The sequence below is a fragment of the Engystomops pustulosus genome, chromosome 2 (assembly GCF_040894005.1).
Source record: "Engystomops pustulosus chromosome 2, aEngPut4.maternal, whole genome shotgun sequence".
Taxonomy (NCBI): domain Eukaryota; kingdom Metazoa; phylum Chordata; class Amphibia; order Anura; family Leptodactylidae; genus Engystomops; species Engystomops pustulosus.
In genome coordinates this window covers 35,631,130-35,654,044 of record NC_092412.1, presented here as the reverse complement: position 1 = coordinate 35,654,044, position 22,915 = coordinate 35,631,130, and the positions used below count along the sequence as shown (strand labels likewise).

Sequence of the window (22,915 nt, the reverse complement as noted above, 5' to 3'; positions counted from 1 at the left end):
CAAGTCACAGTGCTCCCCCAGTAGCCAAGTCACAGTGCTCCCCCAGTAGTCAAGTCACAGTGCTCGCCCAGTAGCCAAGTCACAGCGCTCCCCCAGTAGCCAAGTCACAGTGCTCCCCCAGTAGCCAAGTCACAGTGCTCCCCTAGTAGCCAAGTCACAGTGCTCCCCTAGTAGCCAAGTCACAGTGCTCCCCCAGTAGCCAAGTCACAGTGCTCCCCCAGTAGCCAAGTCACAGTGCTCCCCCAGTAGCCAAGTCACAGCGCTCGCCCAGTAGCCAAGTCACAGCGCTCCCCCAGTAGCCAAGTCACAGCGCTCCCCTAGTAGCCAAGTCACAGTGCTCCCCTAGTAGCCAAGTCACAGTGCTCCCCCAGTAGCCAAGTCACAGTGCTCCCCCAGTAGCCAAGTCACAGTGCTCCCCCAGTAGCCAAGTCACAGCGCTCGCCCAGTAGCCAAGTCACAGCGCTCCCCCAGTAGCCAAGTCACAGCGCTCCCCCAGTAGCCAAGTCACAGTGCTCCCCCAGTAGCCAAGTCACAGCGCTCCCCCAGTAGCCAAGTCACAGCGCTCCCCCAGTAGCCAAGTCACAGCGCTCCCCCAGTAGCCAAGTCACAGTGCTCCCCCAGTAGTCAAGTCACAGTGCTCCCCGGTGGCCAAGTCACAGTGCTCCCCCGGTAGCCAAGTCACAGTGCTCCCCCGGTAGCCAAGTCACAGTGCTCCCCCGGTAGCCAAGTCACAGTGCTCCCCCGGTAGCCAAGTCACAGTGCTCCCCCAGTAGCCAAGTCACAGTGCTCCCCCAGTAGCCAAGTCACAGTGCTCCCCCAGTAGCCAAGTCACAGTGCTCCCCCAGTAGCCAAGTCACAGCGCTCCCCCAGTAGCCAAGTCACAGTGCTCCCCCAGTAGCCAAGTCACAGTGCTCCCCCAGTAGTCAAGTCACAGTGCTCCCCGGTGGCCAAGTCACAGTGCTCCCCCGGTAGCCAAGTCACAGTGCTCCCCCGGTAGCCAAGTCACAGTGCTCCCCCAGTAGCCAAGTCACAGTGCTCCCCCAGTAGCCAAGTCACAGTGCTCCCCAAGTAGCCAAGTCACAGTGCCCCCCCAGTAGCCAAGTCACAGTGCTCCCCCAGTAGCCAAGTCACAGTGCTCCCCCAGTAGCCAAGTCACAGTGCTCCCCCAGTAGCCAAGTCACAGTGCTTCCCCAGTAGCCAAGTCACAGTGCTCCCCCAGTATCCAAATCACAGTGCTCCCCCAGTAGCCAAGTCACACTGCTTCCCCAGTAGCCAAATCACAGTGCTCCCCCAGTAGCCAAATCACAGAGCTAACCCAGTAGCCAAGTCACAGTGCTCCCCCAGTAGCCAAATCACAGAGCTATGCCAGTAGCCAAATCACAGAGCTAACCCAGTAGCCAAGTCACAGTGCTCCCCAGTAGCCAAGTCACAGTGTCCCACCCCCGTAACAAGTCACAGTGTCCCACCCCCGTAACAAGTCACAGTGCTCCCCCATATGGACAGGAATAGGAAATGCTCTATAACTTGTGGTGGGCCGGTGTGGTGAGACACCTTTAAAGTCAGTCCACAACTTTATAATTCCTTTTGCAATTTAGCCTAGAGCCCTAGACAGTCTTAAAATCCAGCAGATTTATTACAGTAGATTATTCTGGATGATTAACCTTGTACATGCTTAGGGTACATTCACATGGCTGTTATGGGGGTCGTGATTTAGTCACATGATGGCCACCAAGTCGTCACCGCTCATCTGCATATGGAGGGAGGAGGGCTAACGAGCACTCCCCCCACTTCCCACCCCGGGTTCCTCCCAACCTTGTGCCTGCACTGGATCTGGTCCGGTGAGCACACAGCCGTGTGAATGAGCCCTTGGAATTTAGAAATTTTGTAGTCATTTGTATCATCTTAACAATACTTAACAAAAAAATGCAATAAAATTGTATTCATTTTTTTTTTTGCATCATAAGTCCCACCCCTCTTCCATTGAGAGCCACCTCCACACAAGGTGTTAACAAATATGGTGTAGGGAATGGTGCTCATTGCACTAAAAATTGTAGTAGTGCATTTTTAATAGTAAGCATGTGTCAGCTGTAAACTTCTTATAGTGATGAGAAAGGCTTCCATGTCACCTCAGTCCGGTGATTGTCCCAGGAACTGTAAATTATAATGAAACTTTATACACACATATAAAGCGGATAAACTGTTACTATGTGAAAACACCTCCATGCAGCACGTGGAAAGATGTTATTCTTCAGATTTTGTATAGAAGTAGAATTGACAGCTGGTGCAACTAACAAATTTCTACTGAATATATATATATATATATACACATAATTTTTTCTATATTCAAAAACAAATGTTTACCTTGTGTAGGATTTGCTATATGCTGCTTGATGCTTTTTGCGTCTTTCAATAAACATGGCTGCTGAAAGACTATAGTCCCATCAGGTTATCTGGGGATTTTAGTAGTATAGAAACTCTTATTTGTTAGATTGGGCAAAACGTGACCTCTTTATGTGTAGGAACCGAATTGTGTGTTTTGTTAACACATTTGTTAACATAGCATTACCAAATGTAAACAGTTATTTAAATAGGCAAATCACCTCGCATAGCTATATGAAAATCACAACATGCAGTAGTGTTCCACTGTTATTGGCATGTGAGCGGACCACAGCTGTGTATATGAGCCCAATGAAATATAAGGGGCTGTATGCTAGCCATATGTTTGTGCGCCTGTAGCCTTTTAGGGTACTACCACACGTCCCGTTCTTGAACGGGACGTGTGGCATCACCGGGTGATGCCACACATGGAGTTTTTTGGTCTGTTTTTAAGCAGTCCGTCCAAAAACGCATGCATTTTTTGAAAACGCATCCGTTTTTGACCCATTTTAATTAGGATAATTGGAAAACCTGTCAAAAACGGATGCGTTTTCAAAAAATGCATGCGTTTTTGGACGGACTGCATAAAAACTGCCCAATCGCACTAAAACGCCATGTGTGGCATCACCCTTTCTGGTAAAACTCTGATGAAATTCTGACAAGGTCTCTAATACTTGTGTGAAATGGCCATTAAACATGGTGTGAACAGGGCTTTATTTACGTATGATGCGTACAAGTCCTTAACCTCTAACATGTAGTGGGCGACCGCATGGTTTTTCAGATACATTTTTTCATTTATTTTAACAACAATTACCACGTATAATTTACTAGAAAGACTTTGATTTACATTATATAAAAGTATATATATATATATTTATTTTCCTTGCAGCATTTGCTGTGTACGTCATAGGGCAGCTTATATTTATGTGTAGATCTTTATTAGCATGTGAGGGGTGTGGGCAGGTTCCTGACACGGCCAGGTATCAGGGTGAGCCCCAGTCACACTTGACTTTCTAATCCTCCTGTGTCAGGCAGGTGCCTGGTTACACACTACAAGTCATCGTCCCGCAGCGGCCACCAATTCCTCGACGCCAATTGGTCGCCATCTCACCTCAGCTCCTCCATCCTGTCCCAGGATTGGCTCTTCCGCCTGTCTGTCACCAGAAGCGTCCCGGCTGCAGGTGTCAGTGTGTAGCCTCAGACCCGCGCGCGGGTGTGGGGGGGATTGTGCCCTGGCATCATGGTGGCACCACAAGCTGACTAGTAGTTAGGGGTTACGGTGTCCCAAACCTAAAATATGAGTAACCCCGGAGGGGACAGGCTGGATCTCAGCTTTCTGGAGGAAGAAGAAGCCACCCGGATCCTGGAGGTGCTGGAGAGGGACGAGCAGCTGAGGAGGACGGAGAGAGACCGGCTCAGGTAGGAGATATGGGTGACAGATGTGGGTGCTGAGTAAGGAGTGGGTGTTATGGCGTCTGTGGACACTTTTATCCTTATATTAGAGGTATATGGCGACTTTTAGACAAGTTTACAACCAAATATGTATCTTAAAGTTACATTTTGGTGGATAATCACTCATATAATAATAATTATATATAATATAATAATTATAATAATAATGCCAAGAGACACTGACTATACATACTGGCTATCAAGACGGCTGTACCCCACGAAATTGGGCCAAAGCCTCCAGTCTCCCCCGCCTACGCCGTCATTTACTTGCAAAGTAATCAAAGGCGCAACTTACTTACAGGACAACCCAAAAGCTGTCATTTTTAAAAAAAAATTCGGTGATAATTGTCATTTCCTGGAACAGTAGCACATTGAAAATTATTAGATACAATGTGATCTTCACCAAAATTACTTGGTTGCCCCATTCTTAAAGGGATTGGCCGCTCACAACAAGTTTTTGATGATATGTAATTACTCGCTGATCGGTGGGACGCCACGGATCACTAGAGCAGGGATACTTTGTCTACCCCAAATGAATTGAGCAGCACCCTAAAGCTGTGTCCTACTAATGTACTCATCTGTGTGGCACAGATAGAGATGGTGGAGTGCAGTACTCGGCTACTTCCACAGTGAATAGAGCAGCACTCCACATGATCAACCTGTTGCTCCATTCATTTGGGGTGTAGGGACCCACGTCCTCCACTGCCGGGACCCCCAGCAATCAGCAAGTTATGACCTAACCAGTGATTATGAAAAACTTGTTGTGACCGGACAGCCCCTTTAAGTAGTGTAAGACCCTTTTGGCATTGAGAAAGCAGCTTATTGTCAGTAAGGGTCACTGCACAAGTAGTGTAATGGCTGGTGGTAAAATCGACCCCATGCGTTTGCATATGTAATACACAGTCCGGAACGATTAATCAGATGATATTATTTGCTGCGGATCAATAATCTGTTGTTTCCGCAATGTGTGTATGTAATATAACACGTCCTGTACACTACAATAGATTTATAGTGGGAAAATGCACTGTAATCCTTATGTAATATGTTATCTATGCAGATACCCTAAACCTGCTAGATGCACTTAATCAAATGGGGCAAAGTACTGCCCCTGTGTACAATCCATGTGACATGGTCCCATTTTAAAGTACATTTTGTCCCACAAGATTCAAGCCCTTGTACAACTCGTAACTGTATTGTCTAACAATACAAGAGTGATTATAGAGGGGCAAACAAATATTTAAAGGAAATCTACCACCAGGATGAAGGATCGTAAAACCAAGCACACTGACATACTGGTGTGCCCCCTCTTATTTTAGCTCTTTATACCCTTGTATATCTGTTAATTGAGTTCAGAGCCCTTCAAACCTATTAACATAATTTTTAAAACCATTTTTTTGTTAAAAGGAGAAAGGATCCTGCCTGAGGGGCCAAACACTAGTATATCAATGTACTTGGGTTACAATCCTTCATCCTGGTGGTAGATTCCCTTTAAAATGTTTTAGTGTGTGTTTTTTTATTTTATTTTTTTACTTATTTATTTTCTACATTGGACCCTATTTCCAGCAGTCCCTTAGAGTTGGAAGCAAATGCACAGATTAGGGCTCACATTATGAGCCAGTGGGAGTCCCGATATTTGAACCTCCACAAATTTGACCTTTTTCTACCATCCTGTGAGTAGAGGGGGTGAGTTGTGTTTATATCATCATCTATGATGGTAACCGGTTACTAATGTTGCCTTGCTGAGATGCAGTAAAGGGCTTGTAACAAGTTCTCTCCTATCCGCAGGAAATTGGATTACAAGATAATCAGGGAAGGCCCCCCCACCGGTCACAAGGACTGGGCCCCATGCAATCTGGTGATCCTGCTGTCACTAATGGATGGAGCAAGAAGTCAAATATGCGTCCTGTCTTCCATTCAATATTAAGGGACTGTTGGAAATTGCTGAGCACAGAGCTCAGTTATCTCCAGAACTTCCATTCACTGTCTATAGAAGTTGCACAGATAGCTGTGCGCTGTGCTCAGCAATATCCAATCTGTGGCACTCCTATAGACAGTGAATGGAAGTTCTGGAGATAACTGAGCCCTGTGCTATGCAATTTCTAACACTCCCATGAAATGGAAGGTAGTATTGCTCAACCTGATGCTCCGGATTTCTTTGGGTTACAGCAGCCACTATGTCACCGATCATCTTGCTATCCCCTGTCCTGTTAGCTGGGAATAACTTGATAACCTGGTACAACCCGATCTACCATCAAATTCAAGCGCGATAAACCAGGTGCACTTACTCATGGACCCCGGCACAGTGACTGTGGTAATATTATTATATTTGTTATCCATGGCCTCCTTCCTTCTAAAAACAATTTTTTAAATGATGCTTATGGGCCAAACAGGATCTATGGGTTGTTTACAGATCACTTCAGTTCTGTAGCTTCACAGGATGTTACACTGTGCAGGTGCACTCCCCTCATTCCCACTTTGAGAGTTTACATCAGGTACAGGGGAGGGGGAGACAGTGTAACATCCTGTGAAGCTGTGATTTTGATGGCAGATTTCCTTGAAGGTTAAAGTCAAGATGGTGGTTCCCTTCATTAGTTGATATCACAGGGATAAAGTAATCACCATTCCATTGGGAAAGCTTCTTTGGATTTTTCAGGTAACCTGCAGCTGAATCCATGAATTGGCCAATTTATTTGCAGATGAAATGGTCTGGTTATACACTACTGCTCAAAAATTTGGGGTCACTTAGAAATTTGGAAAATAGGCCCATTTCCAAAAACACCACTCCATATGATATTGTTGACCTCTTTTGGGAATAGCTCATTGTTTTCAAACGTGGCCAGACAACCCATTTAAGCATCCTTTGTGCTTCTGTCTCCCAAAATCCATGCAGAAGCCACAGCTTTTGTGCATGAGGTCCTGTGTATGTGTGTATACAATGGACAAATGTACAGTATATAGGGAGATCCACAATGGTAACCAGGCCAAGGGTGAAGCTTGTGAGATATTCTGGATACCACGGGTAATATATCTCATCCAAAAATCAGATGGGTTCTATCTCCATCCATCTTAATTATTACTTTAGTATGGGAAGCGTTAATGAATGTCACATAACCCTGAGGATGATAAGGTGATAACTGACATATTACACATGAAATGGGATTATTAAACACCTAGACAGGTCATTAAAGGCTTACAGTACAATCATAGACCCAAATCCTAATTACTCACCTGCTGCAAACAGCTTCTCACCCAATACAGGCAGTCCCAGGGTTACATACAAGATAGGTTCTGTAGGTTTGTTCTTAAGTTGAATTTGTATGTAAGTCGGAACTGTATATTTTATAATTGTAGCTCCAGACAAAATTTTTTTGTTCTATGTGACAATTGGATTTTAAAAATGTTGGATTGTCATAAAAACAAGGATTAACAATAAAGCTTCATTACAGACACATGTGATAACTGTTATGGCTGATCAATGTAACCCTGGGCTAAAGTACAGTAAATTACCAACATCCAGAGGTCCGTTTGTAACTAGGAGTCGTCTGTAAGTCAGGTGTTCTTAAGTAGGGGACCGCCTGTATTACAGTGACTGGAGTCTGGGAAGAAGAGAAACGGGCAGATCTTATCAGTCCTCATGAAAAGTCTGCTGTATTTTATCTAAAAGTTTTGCATTACTATTTAGGACTTCAAAAGTGTCTTGCTATTTCTGAAAAGTTTATCAGAGGAAGGGACCTCTAGCAGACATCCAGATTTGCAATAAAATGACAGCACAGATCTTGGGACATGTCATTTAGCACGTTGTTTCTAGAGCAAAGGGTTAGCTCTAAGCTACAGCTAAAGGGTTAAAAATATTGATCACATATCCTAATGATAAATCCTCAATATCATATTGCTAGGGGTCTAACACCCATTACCCCTACAAATTCGCAGGCGGCTCAGTTCCCTGTGTAGTGGCCAAGATGAATCCACACAAATGGATCCGATCTACAGACTGATACATGATAAATACGGAGCATCCTGACTGCTTGTGTAATTTGCAATGTTAAACTATGACATGGGATTAGTACTTAAGCCCTTATAGCTGTAAAAAGAATTGGCTGAAGACTGGTGCCTACCGGGCATCTCCTCTTTACTTTCATTCTATTTGCATATAGGCGGATACATTTATAGGAAATCTACCATCATGATTAGATTAGGACAATTACTCATAGATCCAGGCACCGTGATTGTGTTAACTTTTTCATATTTGTCATCCATGGCTTCTTTCCTTCAACTTTTAAAATTATGCTGAAGGGCTCCTGGAGGTGTTACCAGAGCCACTCCGTGCGGCAGCTTCTCACTCTCCTCTTCTGTTCTTCTGCAATTCCCCCCTCCACTTGCATAATGTAATCGCATTGCAGTAGAAGAAGTTTCCACACAAGATGATGGAGGGGGGGGGGGATTTACAGCCCTTGAAGCTCTTCCTTCAACTTTTAGGGTGAAGACACACATGGCGTTTTGGGCCGTTTTGGGGCCGTTTTTACTAAGTGCGTTTTCAGATCGTTAAAAACGCATCCGTTTTTTTAAAAACGCATCCGTTTTTTGAAAACGCATGTGTTTTTGTCCGGTTTTCATTGCGCAGTTTCTGAAAAACTGACAAAAACGCATGCGTTTTCAAAAAAACTGATGCGTTTTTTAACGCATGCGTTTTTTACGATCTGAAAACGCACTTAGTAAAAACGGCCCAAAAACGCCATGTGTGTCTTCACCCTTAAAATTATGGTGAAGGGCTCCTGGAGGTGTTACCAGAGCCACTCCATGCTGCAGCTTCACAGGCTGTTTCTCTCAGCACGGAGGGGCTCCGGAAATGTCCCCCCTCCCAGAGCCCTTCTGTGCAATTAGCATGATTTTACCAGGATAATCTTAGAAAGGAGGGGGCAATGGATAATAAATATAAGAACAGTCATGTGGCCTGGACCTAACAGGAGGGGAGCGGCAGGTTGAGAATACGTACTGCAGCTCTGTTCAATACTAGAAGAGGCACTTACCTCTGAGGAAGTCACATGGCTGCGACGTAACACGTGGGGTGCCTTCTACCACGAGTGTGGGATACTGTCTTCCCCACCACATACTTTTGCATTGGACCCCATGGTCAGCGGGCATTTGTATTATGGGATCTTGCGTTATGCCTCTCAATCATTATACTGCATCACTTGGTGTTTCCTAGGATAGACGTATGCATTTATCTCCATTTTTACCTATAGTTATCCTTTTTAGGGAGACGCCATTGAGGTTTTTAGTTGAGCATGTGACCTGTTGCATTGCATTTATCATACCAGCATATTGTACTAGAGATTTCTTAGTGTGTGGGGGGGGGCAGCTATTTTCTTCCCCACCAGTGGTTGTTTATGGACCTTTGTTATCTTCACTGGTCCATGTGATTTTTGGATGTGCTTTTAGCACGTTTTAATTGGGTTTTATTATATTTGATGTAAGTCATCATTTTTGTCTTTTTGTGAAATAAAATGTATATATTTTTAGCCTATACACACTGGCTTGCTCTTGTATATCTTCATGTCATGTAATTTGTGTGGAGGCTCATCACAGTATTAAGCCTATTCGTGTGGTATATCTCCACTATTTCTATATTTAATACTAGAAGAGTGTGTCGGGAATTGTGAAGCACAGCTCTCGTCTATCTCCTGCACTCCCATTCACAGTCTAGAAAAATGTCGAAGATAGTTGAGCTGTGCTAGGCAATGGTTGACTTTATACTATTCAAGTGGGTGGCAGAATGCATGTTCAACACAACACTCCATCAATTAGAGCAGGACCCCCATTCTCGTAAGGTGGGGGGCACATAAGGCTGATCTCCACTGATCAGGTCCTCAGTTCTCCCATATATCCCATTGATAGGAGGTAACATCCATACCATGTACCTAATTGCAGTCACCTCACTCCATCCATTTGTTTCCTCTTCTTGTTGTCTCCTATAGTGGAGGAGCGACCTACAGATGGAATAATACTCTGCAGGAGAAAACTACAAAGGGTTTCCACATTATGTGTAGCCTTCACCCTATATATCAGCTATAGACTGAAACAATGGAAGAAGATTTAAATGTAACTTTTTTGACTGCATAGAAACAATAACAGCTTTGGAAACTGGTGGATGTCGCTGCATTTTGGTCCTTGATCCGTATGTTTAGGTTGTGACTGGTGTTGTTCTAGTGACACACTGTATCACATTGGTAATTATTAGGTTCTTGCATTGCAGGTCAATTAGATGAACTTGTTTCTACAGGAGCTTTATAAAATGTGATGCATTCAGTTTCCTGTTTGTGTAAAGACCGATTAATCTTTTAATTTCTAGTTACAGAAGGTCTGAATTTCTGTAATTTTATAGTTACATTTATGAGACATAACCAGGTCCTTAACTGGAGGCATTTATGGAAGTAATTACAGAGGAAACTGCGGGGAGTAACAGAAGAACCAGAGCTGTGATTTTCTAGTATTATGGGAGGGAATATAAAACGGAGCACTCGTGTGTCACTATTCCCCGTCTATACAAATCCTAGAAACCAGACTCTTGTAATCCTCCAGTACCCTGTAGGTCGGTTTTAGTTCAGTTTACAGGAAATGGTACTGGTTTCCTTTTAAAGGGGTCGCAGGGGGCATAGCCACTGGGTAGACACGATTTTGCGTTATCATAAATGGTAAAACATGTCCCAATAATAGTCACTGGTAGTACGTGTGCCTCGATAGGAGTTACGGGTAGTACGTGTGCCTCGATAGGAGTTACGGGTAGTGCGTGTGCCTCGATAGGAGTTACGGGTAGTGCGTGTGCCCCGATGGGAGTTACTGGTAGTACGTGTGCCCCGATGGGAGTTACGGGTAATGCGTGTGCCCCGATGGGAGTTACGGGTAATGCGTGTGCCCCGATGGGAGTTACGGGTAATGCGTGTGCCCCGATGGGAGTTACGGGTAATGCGTGTGCCCCGATGGGAGTAACTGGTAAGGCGTGTGCCCCGATGGGAGTAACTGGTAAGGCGTGTGCCCAATTTACAGAGGGACTTAACATACAGTCCATTGGGGACCCCCGACTATCTCTAACTTTTCGAGGGGCAACCTCCTTTTAAGGGTTTTTTTCCCAGCTAACCAGGACAACCCACTTATGGCTAGGAGAGAATTATAATGAAAAAGGAAGGCATCCTCTTCTATCTTAGATGCTTTGAGTGGCACAGACCTTTCCCTCCACTTTTGGTCCCACCCAGACTAGAAGTAGTATAGCTCCTGTCGCCTCTCTGAACAGTCCCTCTTCTCAGAAGTCACATATGCGAGAGCAGAGATGTATCTGTCTGGGATGGAGCCAACTCTACTGCATTTCCAGTCTGACATAGTAGTGAGGAAATAGAATGGGTGCCATACTGCTGGAATGGGCTGAGTAATCGGTAATCCCCACACAATCTGTGGTATTTTTGGTTACTCTCTATGGATAACATGAATGGTCCTTGCAGCAAAGCATAGTATTATCTCTCTTTGTCTCTGCAGGATGCTGGCTCTGTGCACATGGATGAAGAACAAATAGCAGTCACTGGAGGAATTTGGTTGGTTGTGACGAAAACTCATATACATAGCCATGCTCTGTGACAAAACTCCATTGTGTATGAGCGTAAAGTAGACATAACAATGACTTGTCGATCTACTGCTTTTATTTTTTATCAAAGCCCTTGACACAATAATTAGTTATAACTTCGGAATGCTTTGACGTATCCGGATGATTTTTTCTAGTGACACATTGGGGCAGATTTACTTACCCGGTCCATTCGCGATCCAGCGGCGCGTTCTCTGCGCTGGATTCGGGTTCGGCCGGGATTCATTAAAGTAGTTCCTCTGCCGTCCACCAGGTGGCGTTGCTGCGCTGAAAAGCATCGGAACGCGCTAGAGTTCACCGGGCCGGGCTAAGTGCAAGCTCTGCTACAGATTTTTTGTTTTAAATGCGGCGGTTTTTCTGAATCCGTCGGGTTTTAGTTCGGCCACGCCCCCCGATTTCCGTCGCATGCATGCCAGCGCCGATGCGCCACAATCCGATCGAGTGCGCCAAAATCCCGGGGCAATTCAGGGGAAATCGGCGCAAATCGGAAATATTCAGGTAACACGAGTTCTTCAAATTTGCACTGATGTCCTAATCACACCTCGTCTTCCTTTCCCAGAAACTCAACTTCCGAAACAAATTCCTTCCCTGTTCTTTGTTGCTGTTTCATTTGAGACATTAGTTTAAAGGGGTATTCCAGGACTTTATTGCTGATTATCTATATCTTTAGGATAGGTGATCAGTTGGATCAGAATCTCCGCACCCCTGCTGATCTAATGTCTCATCTGAAGTCACATCGCCTTAAGTGAAGGGGGATGAGCTGCAATGCCAAGCAACATTTAATGTGTGTTGACGTTCTCTGTAGACTGGGATGAAGCCAAATTTCCTCTCCAAATTCTGTGGTCTCTTTACACAGTGGTGCTACCAGATCCCAGGCTGGGTCATTCCTAAAATGTATCTGTCCTAAGGACAGAGGACCAGTTTGAAAAGAAATTGGAATATCGCTTTAAGTGGTCTTCATACTCTACCACCACTTATTGGCATCATAACTCTGGTGCCTATTAAGAAGTTGAAGATCATGGACCGGAAGAGGCTGTATGAAATCAGGACTTATTTATAATTGAAGTTAATGTGTTCATTTCTCTTTGCAAAACATCCAAATAACTTTTTATGCCCCTGACGACCCCTCTGAGACTCTACTTTTTCTTCATCACAGCATCGCACCTTGCTGCCTCTACATGAAAGGTATTTGAAGCACTGAAAGAATTTGCCATTGGTGACAAATATAAATATGTTCCAGATATCCAAGTACCAAAGCTAAACACAATCCTGATTTTCTGTATGTTTAGTGTGACGTCATAATAATATGTTCTCATTGGAATCACAAGTTTATCAATGGCACACGTGGAATAATAGAGTAAGCAATAAACTAGGTATGTATAGATTTGTTTACATCTGTGATGGAGGTGGACGGACTACATTGTGGGGCCATAGGGCTCTGCACATGTCTGTCATGTGATAGATCTGTCGCAGATGTGAAACAAGACTTTCTCTTCATTGGGCCACCTGATGGCCCTAGTGCATTATACCGAGTTATAAAATAACTTTTCAAGAATTAAATTGATTGAGCCATTGTGGTTCCACAATATCTAATGATCCATGATCAATAAATCAACTTGATGGTGAAACATATTGGGGGTCATTTACTAAGGGCCCGATTCACGTTTTCCCGACGTGTTACCCAAATATTTCCGATTTGCGCCGATTGTACCTGGCGTGGCCGAGCGAAAACCCGACGGATTCGGAAAAACCGCCGCATTTTTTAAAAAAATTGTGTCGCGAAAATTTCACTCACCTTCATCCAGGATAGGCCGGTGTATTTCGAGGCATTCCAGCGGACTTCAGCGCAGCAGCGCCACCTGGTGGACGGCAGAGGAACTACCATCATAAATCCCGGCCGGACCCGAATCCAGAGCAGAGAACGCGGCGCTGGATCGCGAATGGGCCGGGTAAGTAAATCTGCCCCATTGCGTGCAGATATACCAAAAAATCTGCGGCCTGAAGGCCTCATTCACTCCAATGTGTGTCACAATCAACAGTCTGTGTGCCGCTGCTTGCCGCCTGTCTGACGTTCACAGGGTGCCCAATAGAGGGTAATGGGGCTGTGAGTTAGTTGCAGTTTGTGCAGCTTGAACAACACTTCCGTTAAGCTCCATCCAATCAAATAACAAAAAAGGGAAGTGATGCAACCAATGCTAACAGAAGCCATTAAAAGTCCATTGATATCAATACACATTCTAGAGGATCCATTGGACTCCTGTTACTATTGTTTTAGTGATGGAAGCTAATAACAGTGGTCCCTAGGGGTGCAAACTTTTGGTTGGGTGCAAATATTTACAACCAAAAGAAACTTTATGCCATAAATATCTCAAATATAAGTAATTTCTTATCTCCGAGGGGCACCTGAGCATAGGCCATCAATACAAGAGAAACCGCCAGTAAAGCTTTTTATTTATTTCCAGTGGACAGAAATCTGACAATGGTCACACAGGTGCACGGCTCGTTATATCACACAGCTCTGATTACTGTCTGATACTAACGAGCCGTGCACCTGTGTGACCACGGACAGATTTCTTTCCACTGGAAGTAAAAAGGGATGCTTTTAATAGAATGACAGCAAGCAGAGATCTAGAAAACCATGCAGAAAGTATGTTCGAAAGTAATATAATTTTTCTTGATACAAATGATAACATTAATATGCTAAAATGGGAACACCCCTTTAACAAATCCAGTACCTTATGCCCAACTGCGGCTTGGAGAACATCAGGACTCGTGTTGTATCTCGCTTGGGATAGCGGCCTCTCCCCAAAAGGAAGCAGCCAGTCCCATTTCCATCTGAACATGTGAAGTGTGCATGAATAAGTGCTAAAACCTTATAGTTTTTCCTATGTCACAGTTTTAGGCAATAAACATAATTAACATAAACCAAATAAACCTCCCCTCTCACACCTGTGTGTCGTCTCCAACACCCCCCCCCCCCCCCCCCCACACACACACACACACACAGTCACCCTCCCCCTGCCTCTACTGGACGCATCCTAACTGTTGGGCTAAATTTTAAGACCCTCCAATCTATCTCTGTGGTTCTTCTGACACTACCACTGAGTATATGATAAGGGTATTACCAAACTTATGACTTCTAGCTTGTTTAAATGAGTCTCAATAAACCCTTTCCATTTGCAGAAAAAAAACCTTCGCCCCACTCTCCTTGTGTCTTGCACTTTCAGTTCTATCTATGTTAAGTAATGCCTTTAGTTGACCTATCCACCCCGGCAGGGTAGGGGTTGTAGATTGCAGTTGTTGCAGGAGTTGTTGGGAATTTTAAATGCTGAGGAATCCTCTTGTGCACCCCTTCCTTCCTTCCTCTCCTTCGTCATCTTCACCTTCCCCTACACTACTGATTAGGTCACAATGAAATAGATGTTCCTGGGGATGATTTGGTATGTGACAGTCTTGACTAATAATTGCCACCAGTCATTTTAACCAATTAGACCTCATGTCTTGTTCTTTGTTTGAAGAATATTGTGGGGTCTTACATTTTTTTTTTTTCTTGTTTACTGCATAAAATTCTCCACGACAAGTCGGCCTTTCATATTTGACATTTTTCCTTTTGCTTCTCAGTTGAAGCCCTTGGCAAAATGTGGTGTTATATTTTCCTGCTTATGCATAATGCATAAAAAGTCCCAGCACAGCACAGACTTTTCGCTAATGTCCCAAGTCATGAATCTGGCTTTGCCTGTGTTGCACTAGTGGTACTTCTATATTTTCGCCAGAGTATGTAAATAGTCCTGGAAGTCTTTTTAGCTGTGAAAATTCACATAAAATGTGACTTTTTTTTTTTTTTTTTAATGCCGAAAAAAAGGCCAGGATAACCAATGATAAATAATCCCCACAATCTTTAAAACCCATTTGAGGACCTTATGGGACCTTCTGCATCCAGCAGTCCCTGCCTGCTTCTTCCTGTATAACATCACAGTCTCTAACGCTTTAGTCTCTAGATGGAAGACGCGTGCAGGTTCCATACATAACGTCTGACTGCATTATATCGTATACAGTATATACAGCTGCCTACGTGATTTTTCTTTCTTTAAATACCATGTACACTGTAAGATAATACAATGCTTGTATAGACAGGGCCCTGGTTGTACTGAACGGGATAATAACCTGTAGGTTCATACAATGTTTGTGCTGTGATAAAGGCAAACAAAGTGCGTATGCAAAGTCTGGTGAATGAGGAAGCCTGCGTTCATAGTTTGGATGTACCCGGGACTGGCCAGTTCACTCTCAAAGAGGGGTCTGCCACTTGTATATCCAATATACAGTGTATACATTTTAGACAAGATAAGAAAAAGCTGTTTGTGGCAAGCTGAATGGAGGTATTAGGGTTCTCTAATGTTGTTACCTGAAGACCTCTAGAGTGAAAGATACCAACACCCAAAGCCACTGGGTATTGTGTTGTCTCTCCAAATACTGACGTTGTCATTGTCAAATTTGTTTGGAGATTTCTAGTAGCAATAACAGAAGATCACAAGTACATGTTGTCCTTGTTCCCTCTTATTGATGGGGATTACTGCTAATCCATGTCGATGTGAGTGCTGTCAATAGTCAAGTGCAGTATTTGACAAACCCCGACACTCTCTATTATCTACTACCGTATTTTTTGGACTGTAAGGCGCACCGGGTTTTAAGGCGCACCATCAATAAATGCCTGCTAAAACGTCTAGGTTCATATATAAAGCGCACCTGATTATAAGGATGAATGACCAGCAGGTGGCAGACCTGTGCACAGTTCAAGGCAGCTGTAAGTACAATTCATAATACGGCGCACTGGACGATACGGCGTACCTTAGATTTCTGAGAAAATCAAAGGATTTTTTTGTGCGCCTTCTAGTGTGAAAAATACGGTATTACAGTGGACAATTTTTGTCACATCCATTAGTTAATGAATGGAGCGGCAGGACACAAGATTATCCTGCTGCTTATGAGACTAGAAAATAATTAAATGGCAGCAACTCTGCCTATCCTAAATGTCCTGTTTTAGAATAATGTGAACAGTGCCCAGGATTGTGAGACTGTGTCCCGTATAGCAGTATGGAAAAAATAGGTGGATGATCCCGCAGTTGTAGAATAAGAAAACATAGTCCTTTATTTCATATAGAGAAACAAAAATGACAAGCTTGTATGTTATAAAAAAGCTAAGTTAACCTACGTGTTTCGGACAATTGACCTGTTTTTTTTTGTACGAGTGCTGGATCTTCAACCTGAAGGAACTGGACCCCCATTCTCGTGAAAAGTGGGTGGTCCCAGCAGTCAGCCCCCTCCTATCAGAGTGTTAACCACCTATCAAGTGGAAAGGAGAGAAAAATTAAACTTGTAAATGTTTGTGTTCCTTATTAAATTAAGTATTTTTTAAAACCGATATATCGGCTGCTCTGGGTTCAAGGTTAAAGAGCACTTACCTGTGTGATAGCAGAAGTTACATCATGACTTGTGCAAGGTATGAATAACTCTAGATGGAGCTATCTGACTATATAAAAGTATATAGACTCATGTACAATCTCATTCATGTGAAACAACTTTTGCACCGGGTACCTCAAGCACAAGCTGCCACTGTTTATAATGGTTTATAAGAGATTATTAAACACAGAAATCGACTATATTTTGTGACAAAGTATCAGTACAGGCGGTCCCCTACTTAAGGACACCCGACTTACAGACAACCCATAGTTACAGACAGACCCCTCTGCCCACTGTGACCTCTGGTGAAGCTCTCTGGATGCTTTAAAATAGTCCCAGACTGCAATAATCAGCTTAAAATTGTCTGCAATGAAGCTTTATTGATAATTCTTGGTCCTATTACAGCAAAAAAATTTGAAACTCCAATTGTCACTGGGGCAAAAAAAAAAATTGTCGGGAACTACAATGATAAAATATACAGTTTCGACTTACATACAAATTCAACTTAAGAACAAACCTACAGTCCCTATCTTGTATGTAACCCGGGGACTGCCTGTATATTATTCTCAGGGCTCTGTCCCCTGTCTCTGATCAGCAGGAGACATCGAATGAGATCTGACTATTAAAAGTGGCTGCAAATCTGATTTGTATTGTAAATGTCGCTGCGAGTTATACACAGCAGAAAGTTGTGTCTGTGCCGAGACATTAATCTCTGAGGATTGTGTCAGTCGCCATTGTAATCGTAATGTGTGACCTTTAAGAGCTGCAGAAGGAATCGGCCCTGGATTACAGAGAGCAATACCATGTATGTCCTGCCTAGGGAGGCCGCAGTTATACATTCACTGCCATTCGCTTAGACACGCACAATTTATTTTGTCATTTATCATCCCAGGGCTGGGACGTTGTAATGTAGTTTTCCGACGGTGGAAATTCTTCAAGTGCTATTTACATGGATTCTTGGTAAACATTGTTTAGTAAGTGGATATCCAGCCACCGCTGTGCATTCACTGCAAACACTGAGCACAGCTGCCAGAACACAGATGGGAAATGAGTGTGTCTGGATTTATAAGTATATTTCTGTTTCTATAGCCATTTCAAGGTGCATTAATGGGGTTTTACCAAGTATTATTGTTATCCCATATCCACGGGAAAAGGAATAACAATCTAATCGATGGGGGGTCCGACTGCTGGGATCCCTCACTGATGAACACTTTTTAAATAATTTGTGGATTGGCAGATTGCACTGACACATTCCCTTGAAAGAGGTAGCAGAAAGTGGTAGCAGCCATAGTAGCTGCCGTGGGGCCCACAGTGTCAGGGGGCCCCATTATCTTACCGAACGCACTACAGAGTAGAGGATGTGCAGCATTATGTACATTGTATATCATAATACGTATATAACATATATGTGATGTATGGTTTGTGTGTGTATATACTGTTTGCGCTTATATATGCTGCAGGTTTGTATATGGCACTATATATGTGTGTATATGAGTGTATAAATGTGTTATTGTAAATTGCATGTATGAGTAAACAAATATGTATAATTTTTTAAGTGAGAAGGGGGGCCCCATGCAGAAGCCTGCGTTGGGGCCCTGCCTTTCCTACTACCAAGTATTATCCATATAGGATAAGAGAGAACAATTTGATCTGTGGAGATCCGGTTGCTGAGACCCCCCCATGAATCATGAGAATGGACCCCCCTGCAGTTCACACGCCCCATTGGAATGAAGCAGCAGGTGGAGAATGTAGGCTGCTGTTCCATTCAAAACTATGGGAACACCGAAAATTGTCAAGTGCAGGACTAGGATATCTCTGTCTCTATTCTAGACAGTAAATGGGAATGCTCGATTTATCCCTGTGCTTGACAATTTCCAATACTATAATGGAGCAGCAGGAAAGATCCTCTGCTTCATTCCAGTAACCACAGTGATATGTGGTGCTGCTTCCCTTCTGTAATCATGATTATAGTTCTGGGACTCCTTGCATCTTATATCAATTTGATGCCTGGAGTCCTGTCCTCAGCACAGTAATCAGACCATGAAATCCTGTCACTATAGGTTTGATTTTCACAGACCGACCACGATTGTATGAAAGATCCCTGAACCAAGAACTATTGCTCTATCAAACATTCTCAGTTCCATCCATGTCCTTTATGCCTATGTCCACATGCGTCTATGTCATGGTTATAGGGACTGCATCAAGTACCTGCACGTTGTATAATTTTCTGGTTCTCTACTCATTGGGGTTGTTGTAATTCTGACTTTGATGTGTTTCCCATGTATTCACAGACGGCGTGGAATGTCAGTCTCTATATTTACTTTACTGCACGGCCGGAGTCACACCCCTGTTTAGAAAGCCGTATTTCATACATGGGTATAAAACTTCAGATAGATTCTGTCTTCTGAATCATCCAGGCATAGAAACGCTGAGTACAAGGCAATCTGCAGGCGCCCTCTACTGACAGAGTACAAGTACTAATTACTTTTTTAATTGGATTGCATTTACGCATAATAATAATTATTATTTATATAGCACTCACAGATTATGAAGCGCTGCACAGAGTTTGCCAAATCGTTCCCTATCCCCAATGGGGCTCACAATATAATCAACCTATGAGTATGTTTTGGAGTGTGGGAGGAAACCAGAGGACCCCGGGGAAACCCACGCAAACACGGAGAGAACATACAAACTCTTTGCAGATGTTGACTCTGGGACTTGAACCCAGGTCCTCAGCATGTTAACCTATTGAATTTTTACTTTAAAGGAGTTATCCAGTCACAACAGTGATGGGGGTCCCCGCAGAGCCGTTGTACCCCAGATGAACAGAGCAGCAAGTTGCACTTGTGCCCTGTTTGTCAGTCCCATAGACTGAATGGAGAGGTTGCTCCGTTCTTTTGGGGCGCATTGGACTCCTGTTCTTGTGATCAGTGTGGGGATCCCACAATTGAGGACCCCACCCCCCACCAAACAGCAAGTTAGCCTCTATCTTGTGGACCCCTTCCCCACGTTTCCCTGTAGTATAGACTAAATCTGATTGCCTTGTGATTGCAATGCCTGCCATTTTGCTGGGAAGAGGACGGACATGGAAACTCACTGCAAGCAAGGTTTCTATTACATTAATAAGAACTGGTATGCAAAAAAAACTTCCAAAAATTTTTTGGAGCTGCAGCTTTTACCCTTTGTATTGCCGTAGTCATAAGTGGCCCCCACTAAACTGGAATTCATTAAATAAGGAATTAAATGCCTCCTAGCCTAGCTGATCTACTTTCAGAGGGATTGGCTTTCTTGATATTACCTGGGGATTATGGTAGATGTTATATTATATTACAACCATCTAATACATGGATGGGCCATGAGCCGCTCTTAGTAATGGGGAAGGAGAAGTGACCCTTTATTTATGCAGAGGGTTTGTCCTCCTAAAAGCTGTGGATCGCTCACTACTTTCTTCTGTGACTCGAGTCAGGACGTTTTGCTGTGTTTTATTCCCTGCATAATTGTGTTTTCTTTTGCAAAATCTGCCTTGTTATGCTACTTTTTCATATCACTATTCAGGAATCAGGGAAAGCTGAGTGATGGTCACGTAATGGCAACTGTATAAGTCATTACCCATCATTTGGTTCCTCCCAGTTGTCCGTGTTCAGCTGGTGGTTATTGGCTGGATAGGGATCAGTCTGTGTATGCTGATTATGTAATAGTCATTACCTGTATCTTCTGTAACCGATAAGACATCACATGATGGATATATTTCATCTTTGCACTATAGCCGCAGCATAAGGAAGTTATGTACCTGACAGGAGGGTATCAATTGTTGGCGTAGGTGAGAAATTCCTGCACAATGGGGTAGTGTTACAGGTCCTGGAAACCCATACAACAAAAACTAATATGCTGTTATTAATGCACTGTGTAAGAAATACCATATATACTCGAGTATAAGCCTAGTTTTTCAGCACAAAAAAATGTGCTGAAACCCCAAACTCGGCTTATACTCGAGTAATAAGAATATAGATTTTACCAGGTTTTTGTGGTAAAATTAGGGGCCTCGGCTTATACTTGGGTCAGCTTATACTTGCGACTTGTTTCTCTTATTATTTTAGATGCATTAACCCCTATGTATCACAAAGGGCCATTGGTACCTGAATGGCGCAGGGGGCCTGAAGAAGGAGCCGGAGAACCGGAAGAAAGAAGAATTATTATTATTTTTTTTTTTTTTAGGTTGGGCTAGCTGGCTATATACTGGGGGCAGGGGCTAGCTGGCTATATACTGGGGGCAGAGGCTAGCTGTCTATATACTGGGGGCATAGGCTAGCTGTCTATAAACTGGGGCAGGGGCTAGATGGCTAAATACTGGGGGCAGGGGCTAGCTGTCTATATACTGGGGGCAGAGGCTAGCTGTCTATATACTGGGGGAAGGGGCTAGCTGCTATATACTGGGGGCAGGGGCTAGCTGGCTATATACTTGGGGGCAGGGGCTAGCTGGCTATATACTTGGGGGCAGGGGCTAGATGACTATATACTGGGGGCAGGTGCTAGCTGTCTATATACTGGGGGCAGATGCTAGCTGTCTATATACTGGGGGTAGGGGCTAGCTGGCTATATACTTGGGGGCAGGGGCTAGCTGGCTATATACTTGGGGGCAGGGGCTAGCTGGCTATATACTTGGGGGCAGGGGCTAGCTGGCTATATACTTGGGGGCAGGGGCTAGCTGGCTATATACTTGGGGGCAGGGGCTAGCTGGCTATATACTTGGGGGTAGGGGCTAGCTGGCTATATACTTGGGGGCAGGGGCTAGCTGGCTATATACTTGGGGGCAGGGGCTAGCTGGCTATATACTTGGGGGCAGGGGCTAGCTGGCTATATACTTGGGGGCAGGGGCTAGCCGGCTATATACTTGGGGGCAGGGGCTAGCCGGCTATATAATTATGGGAATGGGCGGGCAGGCTATATACTGGCTGTAGGCAGTGACCAATGCTTTTCCCGACCCTTGGCTTATACTCGAGTCAATAGGTTTTCCCAGTTTTTTGTGTTAAAATTAAGTACCTCGCTTATACTCGGGTCGGTTATACTCCAGTATATACGGTAGTTTCTTTTTAATGACATGAGAGATTTTAACCTGATATGCAGTTTTTATTAAGACCGACCGTGCGTCTGATTTAACATGCAAAGTGTGTTGCACGCCCTATGTTAAAGGTGCACCACAAAAAGGTTGTTGAACTCTGTTGGGCCAATGCAAGGAAGCGCATGTTCTTAATGCATCTTTTGCACTCATTGCTTTATTCACGGGCATTCTTAGTAAATGTGACCCGATAAGTGCTAGTGTCATATTAAAGAGGAGAAGCTCCCCTTTAATATTACACCAGGATTGTCCTTCTAGGTGCCACAGAACCAGAGATTCACTTTTGAAATTACAGGCAGGATTGGAGAACTGTATATAAAAATCTTATTTTTTAATTTAACATTGGATATCCCTGGTCCTGTGGCACCTAGAAACGCAATCCTAGTGTGATATTAAAGGTGAGATTCTCCTCTTTAATATGATAATAGGTGGTGTGGTTCAGAAGATATAGCCGTATAATATATGCCCCTACCATGACACAGGTAAAACACACAGTTAGGCCATATATAGCTGTATTTAATGAAGAGGTTAAAGTGATTTTCTGCAAAATTAATAGTCCTGGCTTATCCTTAAGAAGCCTGTGCAGACGTCTTTTAGTCATGTGAACATTAAGCCATTGCAACTGGTTACTGATTTGCATAATTTTTAGGCCAATTGTCGCGTCAGAGCAATTCTGTTACTGAGCTGCTAAGATTGTCTATGAGGCTGAATAATTGTCCCATGTAGCTGAATCTACAAGTCACAGGGAAATCATTTGTATAATCTTAATAGTTGCCACCACTAAACACAATTCAGATCTTGTAGATCTACCATCCATTGAGTAATGATGATCCCTGCTGGGGTGTATGTAACATTACATTGTCCTAGTAATTGTTATCTTCCTC

The 22,915-nt window shown here is 43.7% G+C and overlaps 1 protein-coding gene across 1 annotated transcript in view; it reads left to right on the top strand.

Annotated features, from left to right (window-relative positions):
• The first annotated feature begins 3,400 nt into the window (after nt 1-3,400).
• Nucleotides 3,401-22,915, top strand: part of EXPH5 (exophilin 5) — a 57,321-nt gene continuing 37,806 nt past the window's right edge. Inside the window, exon 1 of the mRNA XM_072134246.1 lies at nt 3,401-3,795. Within this exon, the coding sequence (XP_071990347.1) occupies nt 3,674-3,795 (122 nt within the window). The 5' untranslated portion in view covers nt 3,401-3,673. The remainder of the gene's footprint in view (nt 3,796-22,915) is intronic.